The following is an 11,408-nucleotide window of genomic DNA, read 5'->3' on the forward strand; positions in this document are numbered from 1 at the left end:
AGGAGAATGGCGGGAACCCGGGAGGCGGAGCTTGCAGTGAGCTGAGATCCGGCCACTGCACTCCAGTCTGGGCCACAAAGCGAGACTCCGTCTCAATAAATAAATAAATAAATAAATAAATAAATAAATAAATAAAGCAAAATGGAAAAGATGCATATGCATGGGTTGTCAGAAAGTAAAGTTTTGTTGTTAGTCAGAAGCTCTGACATACCCTCTTTTTTGGAAGAGGGATGTACAACTAAACCTTAAATATATTGACAACCCAAACTGTTTGGTTCCCACAATTTTCTTGTTGCCATTGTTGGACACACTGTAAGAGTTTCAGCTTCTAAAGATATGTAGCCACACAGAATCAGGGAAGGGGCCAGAATAACGCCATTTTTCCTGCTCTTCTACTACTGTTGCTATTGTAAATGCTCTATGAGTGTTCTGTGTGATAAAGTCACAGAACCAGAGAATGTGTGTCAAAGGCAGAAAGTCTGCTGCTGATGTGACTACTACAATCACTACTACTGCTGTCAACCTTTGTCAGCACTCTCCCTCGTATAAGCATTAAACTACAGCAGCACAAGCTGAGAACACGGAAAGATGCTGGGTCCTGTGCTGGTTCCTACAACAGTCTCTAGATTTAGCATACCTGACTTTGAGTCTAGAATCTGCTGCTCTGTAGTTGTGTAATCATGACCTTAATCTCCTTAAGGCTGTTTATTCCTATGTGATAACATATACACTCTTAGCTATTATTATTTTTAATATTTCATATTATATTTATAATCCTCACAATTCTCACAAAAATAAAGATCGCTTATGCTCCAGAGGGCACAACTCATAATTAACTATGCCTGAATTTATAATAATTATATGCATGGCCAAGATAAGCATAACTGTTCGAGTTGTTGCCACATGAAATATATGATTTTTACAAATTCATAGCACAAAAGATGTGGTTGGTATACTGAAGAAATATTCTGGGAACAAGGAACTATTATTTCTAATCTTACTGTGCCACAAGTTGTCTTAACTTCTTTCTTCATAGGTTCAAAATGATAACTAGGGGTCTGGTTAATCTGCTGGCTATGGGTTAACAAATGATAGAGCTGAGAAACAGAGGTAAGTCCTGATTTTTTCAAAGAATTAATTGGGAAACAGATTGCATACCTATAAAGATAAATTTAGTGGTCACACAACTTGTTTTGCCTGCTGACCAAACTCTCTTGAATTTGACTCTTTTCACCATCGAATTTCATAACATAAGTCATTTTATACTTGCTGTTTTCCCTCAATTACCCCTTGTACATTAACACTTTATTCTGAATTTCATTCCACTCTTCTACTAAAAGGTCGTATAAGAAAGCACTAATGACTTTCTTGTTCCAACTCCCCTGGAGTTTTCACAAGTCTTTTATTGTTGCTTCATTGAATATTACAATTCTGAGTGCCTATTTATTTATTTATTTATTTATTTATTTTTATTTATTTTGACAGAGTCCCGCTCTGTCGCCCAGGCTGGAGTGCAGTGGCGCAATCTCGGTTCACCGCAACCTCCACCTTTTTTAGGTTCAAGCAATTCTCCTGCCTGACACTTCCGAACAGCTGGGACTACAGGAACCTGCCACCACGTTTGGTTAATTTTTTTTTTTATTTTTAGTAGAGACAGGGTTTCACTATGTTGGTCAGGCTGGTCTCAAACTCCTGACCTCATGTGATCCACCCACCTTGGCCTCCCAAAGTGCTGAAATTACAGTCGTGAGCCACCGCGCCTGGCCCTGAGTGCCTATTTTAAGTTATGGTTTTCTGTTTGACTCTACTCTGTATTTGTTCTGTGCCATCTCTATTTTTATTGTCCATTTCATTTAATACTTCCTTCTGTTTCTTAATCACTCCTCCCCCAGCTTAATTAAGGTATCTTTAATTCAGATACTTTAAAGATATTTTAATTAAGTATTATTTATTATTTATTTATTTATTATTAATTAAGAAAGCCACACACTAATGGCTTTCTTCCATTGCCTCTCTTTAATAATATCAATAATATTGAATTATTATTCAGAACTTAAAAGTTATTGATACCTCTCCTCCTTCTTTTTCCTTTTAGCTCAATACTGGCCTAAGTCATGGCTTGCTTGGATGCCCCTTCCCAATCTTAACCTCAACAGAGTGAAAGCCAAGCATGTACTTTCTTACCTCAAACACCAGGATCCTATTGTCAGGCTAGTTCTCCTAATGATGCTCTAAATCTTAGCGATAAATCATTATTATTCATTACCCACATTAAAAACTTAGAACAGGCTTTTGGCTTATCAGGTTCATGTGTTCTTTATCATATCTTTTTATCCTTTGCAAAGGAGCTCATATATATACATATGTGTGTGTGTATATATATATTATATATATATGTGTGTATATATATATTTTATATATATATATATTTTTTTCACACTCACCTTTCAAGTATTGGCTGTGCTTACATTAATTAGATTTTTGCCCAGCTTCCTGATGGACTTCTTTGGTACTCTATCCTTCTTTATCCAGTTACTTCATCACATACCCCAATAAACTTTATAATGCATGCTTTCATCATGTTAAGTAGCTACTCAGTAATTCTCAGCAGCTCTCTTTTCATATACATGATTTTCTTTCAAGATTCTTCATAATTTGACTTAATCCGAATCATCAAATTTGTCTTTCTACTATTTTGTAATATTCAAAATGGTTTGTAAAGAACATTCTCTTTATTATGCAACAAAGATGGTACATTTGCTATCACTTTTATGTCTTTTTTGTTGTATTATTCTTAATGAAAACATTTACGTTGTTCCATCCATTTATCCAAATATTTCCAGGCCATTATCAGTAGTTTATCATAGTTACTGTATTAAGAGGTTAGTACTCATAAGGATCTGAGTTCAAATCATGGCTCTGTGATTCCTTAGATGTGTGATTTTGTGTTATTTCACATTTAATTCTCATTTTTCTCATCTATAAAATGGAAAAATCCCATCTGCCTATTTAGAATGTTATAGGAATTACATGAAATTGGCATAGTGTGTAGACATGGAGTCATTCATTTCTACAGTATTTATTGTGATCCTATTTCATGCCAGGGGCTAGGGTTCTACAGCTGGATAAGACAGATCCAGTATTAGTCCTCTGGTGCTTACAGTATTGTAGGGAAGATCAGCATTAAACATATACTTTCACAATATTCATGTAATTGTAATGAATATTCCTACAAGGACAGTATCATATGAAAATATATGATGGTGATGTAACTTGGTTGGGGACTAGAAATGAAATAGAGATGGCTTCCCTAGAGGACATCTAAGTAGAGATGTGGGGGAGTAAACAGAAGCTATGCCAAAATGTGTTTAGGTGTAACTCAATGTGCAGTAATTGATTATTGTTATATTGGCATTGCTGTTACTACCTTCTTGAATCTTTTTCTAAACACTTCATTCCCATGAACTTCTGTTCTCTGAAAACGTATTGCACAGCATTTTATTCTTTTACTATTGTTGGCCTTCCTCTATGTTTTTGCATTTTTTTTTTACTCTGATTCCACTTTGCCTTGCAGTGTTCTTCTCATTTGCTGAAATGATCCTATTCTTGTTTTGACCCTTTTTGGAACTAGCTCAAATATTCCTAGGCATAATTAAATATCCCTGTTTTAGGGATCTTATAACACTTTGTAAGTAACTGTAGTATATCAGTCATTGCTCTATGTTACTTTTATTTTTCCCTCAAATATGTAGTTCTGAGGGCGAGAAACATGTTAAATTTATCTTTTCATTATAAATCCACATGTTGTCATCACAAAATTAAAACAAAAAAGTGTTTATTGAAAGTATGCTTGCCGGGAACGGAGGCTCATGCCCGTAAAAGCACTTTGGGAGGCGGAAGTGGGCAGATCACAAGATCAGGAGATCGAGACTATCCTGGCTAACACGGTGAAACCCCGTCTCCACTAAAAATACACAAATTAGCCAGGCGTGGTGGCGGGTGCCTATAGTCCCAGCTACTTGGGAGGCTGAGTCAGGAGAATCGCTTGAACCCAGGAGGCAGAGGCTGCAGTGAGCCGAGATCGCACCATTGCACTCCAGCCTGGGCTACAAAGCAAGACTCCATTTCCAAAAAAAAAGTATGCTTGACAACTATACTAGCTTTATGTCTGTAAGTGAATTCTAAAAGTTACTTAAGGGGAAGATTCCTGTGTTAATTTCAATTTTATTTATCATTATCATAATACTGTAAAAATGGTATTATGTATGTGTCTATATGCTGGTTGAGTGGGAATACATTTTTGACATCAATTTAAATATGATAAAATCATTAATTAACATTTGACAATAAAATTTGACATATTCAGAAAACAATATGAAATGCATGATTCTATTTATTTTTCCACCTTTCTCCCCAACATTAAAACTACAAGAATATAAAATGTAGTTGGAGAATTTAAAAATGCATAGGGTGTAACTTGATATAGTTGCTGTTTAAGTTACTTGCATGATTAATACATGAAAGTATTCCTTTGTGTGTGAGAAGGCTCCCTTGTTGCTCAGAATTTTCTTTCATGTTAATACTTTTTTTTCAGGATTTTAAACAGTGGGGGAGGGGGTTTTATTTGTTCAGAAAAGCAAAGTTATTTTCTTAACTTTTTAGAGCTTACAGTAAGAGTAAATAGAGAAAAGGCATTGAAGTAATAATTCTCCTAAGACACAATAATGCGTCAATTTAGAGCTGTTAGGAAGAAGAATGCCATTTGGTGAAAACGTATATGTAAACACTCATCTTGAGCACTACTTTGCAGCATGTTGTCAGCGGAGTAGTGCAAAATACTTCCCTTTAAAGAAGAATAGAAATCTCAAAATCTCACTTAGTTTAGTCATAACGTTCTGTTTAGTAGTCTGTTTGCAGGAGAAGATATGCTGTTGTACACACACATATAATGCAACTAGTATAACTGGTACTAATTTTGCCATTTATTAAATGAATAAAGTCCTATGCAAATGCAAATATGTCAACAAAAGTAAGAATTTTCAACTACATAGGCAACTACATAGGTAACAATCCTCAAAATTTGTCGATTATTAACGTATGAATAAATACCGTATGGTAAATGTTATTTCATAGATAAAAATAAGGAGTGTTAAAACGATTGATTTTAATGTAATTATGGGTTTGGAGTCAACCATATAACAGTCTGTAGCCTTCAGTTATTGTATTGCCTGTCCATTATTTTAAGATCAATACATAAAGAAGTTTTAGAAATAGAAAGGAGGGAGTGTATCTAACGATGTAGGAGTCATTAGTCCTCTCATTGACAAATTCTCATCTTTTTATTAAATACACATGATGATGTTTCCTATGTAATATTAAAACTCACTTACCTAGTACCCAAACCCACATAGTTTTACTTATAAAGTTCTTACCAACTTCTTTCCAAATCAAACTTTAAATCTGGAGACTGCATAAAATTACTCCATATGGTAAACGTTATTTCACAGATAAAAATAAGGAGTATTAAAATTACCGATTTTAATGTAATTATGGATTTAGAGTCAACCATATAACAGTCTATAGCCTTCAGTTATTTGACTGAAATCATACATATCTAAATTACATAAACTTATGTTGTAACTGCAAATTGTCTAAACATCTGATAAAAAATATAGCCATTCCTAGGACGGGCGCAGTGGCTCACGCCTGTAATCCCAGCACTCTGGGAGGCCGAGGCGGGCGGATCACAACGTCAAGAGATGGAGACCATTTGGCCAACACGGTGAAACCCCATCTCTACTAAAATACAAAAAAATTAGCCTGGCGTGGTTGTGCTTGCCTGTAATCCCAGCTACTTGGGAGGCTGAGGCAGGGGAATCGCTTGAACCCGGGAGACAGAGCTTACAGTGAGGTGAGATCGTGCCATGGCACTCCAGCCTGGCGACAGAGCAAGACTCCATCCCCCAAAAAATATATAGTCTTTCCTTCAAAGCAATTATTAGTATTTGGATAGTAAATCGTTATAGGACTTCTTTTATAAATTGATTGCTTGTTTATAATTATATAATTCTATAAGGATTTTTATCTATATATACATTTGGTAAATATATGGATACAGATAAACAACTTATAGACATTTGTGTATCACTTTATATACCTAGATTTATTAACGGAAAAGAAAGCCTTTGGTGCTATCAGACTAAATTTTAAAGGTTATGAACTGTGCTGAAGATGCAATATTGATTTGTAAACTTGATACATTTAATAACTATATAGAGACTAAAGTAGGACATTTACAAAATTCATTCTCAGAAAAATATATTTGAAAATGCCATTATTATATGATGGATGATTTGAAGTTAGATCTATTTTGTTATAGAAAATAAATTTGAAAAATTATGCTCATGAAAATTTGAAAGATTTTGAAGTTTAATCCCATATATTCTCTGAGTAACAAAATAATACAAAATATTATACAAGATGGTTTTCATTTTTTTGGTTGCAGTGGAGGAGTAATTTTATGCAGTCCTCAGATTTAAAGTTTGATTTGGAAAGAAGTTGGTAAGAACTTTATAAGTAAAACTATGTGGGTTTGGGTACTAGGTAAGTGAGTTTTAATATTACATAGGAAAGATCATCATGTGTATTTAATAAAAAGATGAGAATTTGTCAATGAGAGGACTAATGACTGCTACATCGTTAGATACACTCCCTCCTTTCTATTTCTAAAACTTCTTTATGTATTGATCTTAAAATAATGGACAGGCAATACAATGTTTGCAGACGATTTGTCTAAAACTGTGCAAGAATAGCCTACTACATGGGAATAGCATGTTTTCTCTGCAAGGAGGAAAGACTCAACCTAAATGTAAAGAAAAGGAAACACAGGACACAAGTTGAATAAACAATGCAAATGTGCATTAAAGCTTATGTGTTGAAGAAATGAAAATAACTAAAAGGGGGACCAAATGTATGCTTTTAACTAAGCAATTTTTTTCTTTAAAAAACAAGAATATTATTTAATATTGATAATTTTAAAGTTATAATTATGTTGACACGGGTATCTATATTCATTTATTGAAATTAATAAATATTATCAAGTGTGCAAAATATTCCAGATACTACACTGTAGAAAATTGTGTAGGTTGGCTGGGCGTGGTGGCTCACACCTGTAATCCTAGCACTTTGAGAGGCCGAGGCAGGCAGATCTCTTGAGGCCATGAGTTTGAGACCAGTCTGGCCAACATGGTGAAATGGTGGAATGCCATCTCTGCTAAAAATACAAAAATTAGCCGGGCGTGGTGGCTCATGCTTGTAATCCCAGCTACTCAGGAGTCTGAGGCAAGAGAATTACTTGAACCTGGGAGGCAGAGTTTGCAGTGAGCTGAGATCGTGAGATCATGCCATTGCACTCTAGCCTGGGGAACACAGTGAGACTCCAACTCACAGTGAAAGAAAGAAAGAAGAAGAAAGAAAGAAAGACAGAAAGAGAGAAAGAGGAAGGAAGGAAGGAAGGAAGGAAGGAAGGAAGGAAGGAAGGAAGGAAGGAAGGAAGGAAGGAAGGAAGGAAATTGTGTAGGTTAATATAAAGAATATTCTTTTACACAAAATATTTTATATTTCACATCTAACATAAAGAGTAAACTCCAAACTAAAATAACACATACCTTATCAGGGTGTGCTGGGTTAAGAATGTGGGTGGAGAATTAGAATGATAAATATTTACTGTCACAATCAGAAGCTATTCAGCCGAGTGCTTTACTAGGTTATCTACATTTGATCACAGTATCCCTTTGAGGTAAAACAGTATAATTAAACTTCAGTCTAACACTGTGGATAATCCAAAGTGGTTTCTAAAAATTCAGTCAGGATTAGAGAAAACTGCTTTAATTTGGCTCTAATTTTTAGAGAATGTCTTCATACTTTTCTCAAGATGAATATCCAGAAACTTAATGATGTATTAATAACCGTTAGTGAAGAGTTTAAATAGTCATTTTGATGATAATGTTCTTTCTCTAACCTGCAAAGCATATAATTCTGAGATGCTTTATTTAAAATCTAAATCAGTAAGTTATGAAAAAATGAAATTCCATAATATTAAAATGTTATACTTTTTCCTAATAGATATGCCGGTTGTATTTTTATGTAAGTCTACACACTATGGTAAATTCTGAATTCTAGGCAGAGTACCACAAGAATACTCTATTAGTATTAGAGTATCAGAATACTCTAGAGTATTAGTAAATTAATGTTATACATGTGCCTAATGTATACGTGCTGTTCACATAGATTTTTTAAAAGGCATTTTTTAATGCTCCCTCTCAACCTTCTCAACTTTCGAAATACCCGATTGTTAAGCAGGTTGTGTCATCTCCTGCCAATTGAAATCTTGATGGAGGAAGATAAAAGGCAATTTTTTTATCCAAATAAAATTTACTATTATCCTCAGAGAGCTTTAATTTGAAACTCAAACAGTGGAGCATAGTTTTCTTGTAGCGCCATTTTCAGTGATTATCTTTTGAATGTCCGCAGGTACATACGAATGCCTTTGTTTCTACTTGTCTCCTTTGCACTCTCACTTTAAAACTCCCACTTCCCTCCAGTGCAGGAAAGAAAGCTGCCGCTGAACATCACATCACTTTTCATATTTATTGCTTCCTGTGTGTCAGTTTCCCGGAATAAAATGTAAACTTTAACATAAACATGCTACTTTTTTTTCAATGTAACAAATGAGTGAGAAGATCCCCACAAAATTTTTGTGTCATACCTAATTCGGAATATTGAAGTTTACAGACAAAGCATTTCTATTCTATTTTAAGTAAAGGACATGAAATAAAAGTTAACAGATATTATTATCTAACAAATTCCAGAATTAGCCAGATTGGTTTTACCAAAATAGATCTTGAGGTATATTTCTTACTTCCTCCTTCCCTCCATACCTTCTTCTTCCCTCCTTTAATTGTGGATGTGCATAACCTCCAACTATTTCTTTGCTGACTTGCTACATAAGGACTTTAACAGAAAATAACTTTTACTTGCACTTCTATGTAAATGTTATTGTGAAGAATTCATTTAAATTTATTTTCTGTTAGGTCATATGTATACAAGGGAAAAGACAATTATAAAATACCAACCAAAAAAAAAAAAATCAAATGTGTTAAAATTACAGGATAATATTTGTTAATCAGTATAGATTATTCCTGACATCAGTATTGATTATTCCTGACATATATTTGATACAGTTCAGATATAGGAAATGACTCATATTGAAATATGGAGATACTATATTTTATTTTTGAGAAAATTTTGGTGTTATTTACCTAAGAATTCAAACTGGCTGGGGACATTTATTTCATGCTCTAATTCTAATTTGCACCCTGTAACTTTTTGCACAATATAAACACAAAAATAACTAACATTTGGGAGATGAAGAAATGGTCTTCAATAGTTTAGAGAGTTTATGTGATGTGAATCCTACATGCAGATATATATCCTACTTCAGACAAACTCTTTAATTTCTATTACAACACTTACCACAATATGTGTATTTATTTATGCATCTGACTTTTTGCTGTGTTGCCATGAAAGCATATATAGTGGTAGACTACAATACAAATCAGTGGAACTTGTTCTGAAGAAGTAATGCGTGAATTGAGATCAGAAGGATGAGATGGATTTATTAAAGCAAATATCCAAGAGAAGATTTATCGACGCAACAAAAACAATAAATGCAATGTCCTAGGAGAAGAGAGATGAGGAATGAAAAGGAATGGAAAGAACAAGACATACAATGTAGTATATATATACATCATAAAATACTATGCAACCATAAAAAGGAATAAGATCATGTCCTTTACAGGGACATGAATGGAGCTGGAAGTCATAATCCTCAGCAAACTAACACAGGAACAGAAAACCAGACACCACATATCCTCATTTATAAGTGGGAGATGAACAATGAGAATACATGGTCACAGGGAGGGGAACGACACACATTGGTGCTTTTGGGGAGTTGGAAGGAGAGCATCAGGAAAAATAGTGAATGCATGAGGGGCTTAACACTTAGATGATGGGTTGATAGGTGCCGCAAACCACCATGGCACACGTTTACAATGTAACAAACCTGCACGTGCAGCCTAGAACTTTAAAAAAAAAAAAAAAAAAAAAAAGGATGCAGAGGTAGGAAGCACCAAGAACCAAAGGCCAATTTCTCCAATTGCTAGGACAAAAGGTAGGCAAAGGAACGTCTGTAAACAGAGGCTACCAGGCTACTGTTTGCCTTATTTGAAGTTTGTCCTGGCTTTGATGTGGAAGTCAGACTGGATAGTGGAAGTCAGGCCAGAGAGGGGAGAGGTGGAGAGAGTGGAATGTCAATTAAGATTGTTATTTCATGAAGAGGAACCATATGCCTTGGTAATGCTTACACTTCTGGTCTGCTGCCCACGAGAAAAGTCCACTTAGTTCATTACATACAGGCACCATCTTTGAGGCAAACGTCCTTCTTTCTATATTTTTAAATTACTTTCTCCCTACATATAAGATCTTAAGTTTTTGCCTTTTTTTTTTTTTTTTTTTTTTTTTTTTTTTTTTTTTTTTTTTTTTTTTTTTTTGCCCATGTTACAGTTTCTCTGATCTTAAACAGGCTCTGATTTCCTGAACTTAAATTACATATATTTTCAATAGCTTTCTTTTTATCTTATTATTTTACAGAAATTAAGTCCAATTCGAAGTTAAAGCTCTGCTGGCATTATTTTATCTACTTGTATTCTAGAGCATTCATATGCATATAACGATGGGTGTTCTTATGAAAGAATGTCACATATGTACATATCATCTGCTAGATATAAGATTGGGAACTGCAGCTATGGCATTCAAAATCTTAGAAAATACTATGTTACGTGATAGTGGAATCTATGTTTCTAACACCATAATATGACACCGATTCTAAAATTAAAAAAAAAAAAAACACCATTAACAACTAAAACACACTTTGCAACACAAAAGCTCACAAACCTGAAAGTACATCAAATTTATTAATTGCCCATTGAAATATTTTTGCTTTGAGTATTTGCTGTAGTTGAGAGATGGACAATGCCCAGGTAAATACATTTGTATATAGAACTGATCCACTTCAAAGGAATCACCTTTCCCACAGCAGACATTTTTTCCTTAAGTGGAAAACTGATTGAAGCCTACATTACAAATATATATCCAAGCAGTCTAATATTATTTATATTGTTTATATAACACCTTCATAGTTTTGTCTAAGATATTGTCACACACCATGAGTAAAAACACACACACAATATATAGTGTATATATGTAATTTATTTATAATGTATATAAATAAATATGCTGTGGATCTCTCTCTATATTGCATTATATATAATTATATGTATATATTATAT

At 34.1% G+C, this 11,408-nt stretch overlaps 1 protein-coding gene across 1 annotated transcript in view; it reads right to left on the reverse strand.

The window, feature by feature from the left end:
• Window positions 1–11,408, reverse strand: part of SEMA3A (semaphorin 3A) — a 231,727-nt gene that overhangs the window by 111,449 nt on the left and 108,870 nt on the right. The window contains exon 5 of the mRNA XM_017852379.1: window positions 8,438–8,444. Coding sequence (XP_017707868.1) covers window positions 8,438–8,444 — 7 coding nt within the window. The remainder of the gene's footprint in view (window positions 1–8,437; window positions 8,445–11,408) is intronic.

This window comes from Rhinopithecus bieti, unplaced genomic scaffold (assembly GCF_001698545.2).
Source record: "Rhinopithecus bieti isolate Rb0 unplaced genomic scaffold, ASM169854v2 scaffold_34544, whole genome shotgun sequence".
NCBI classification, from domain to species: Eukaryota; Metazoa; Chordata; class Mammalia; order Primates; family Cercopithecidae; genus Rhinopithecus; species Rhinopithecus bieti.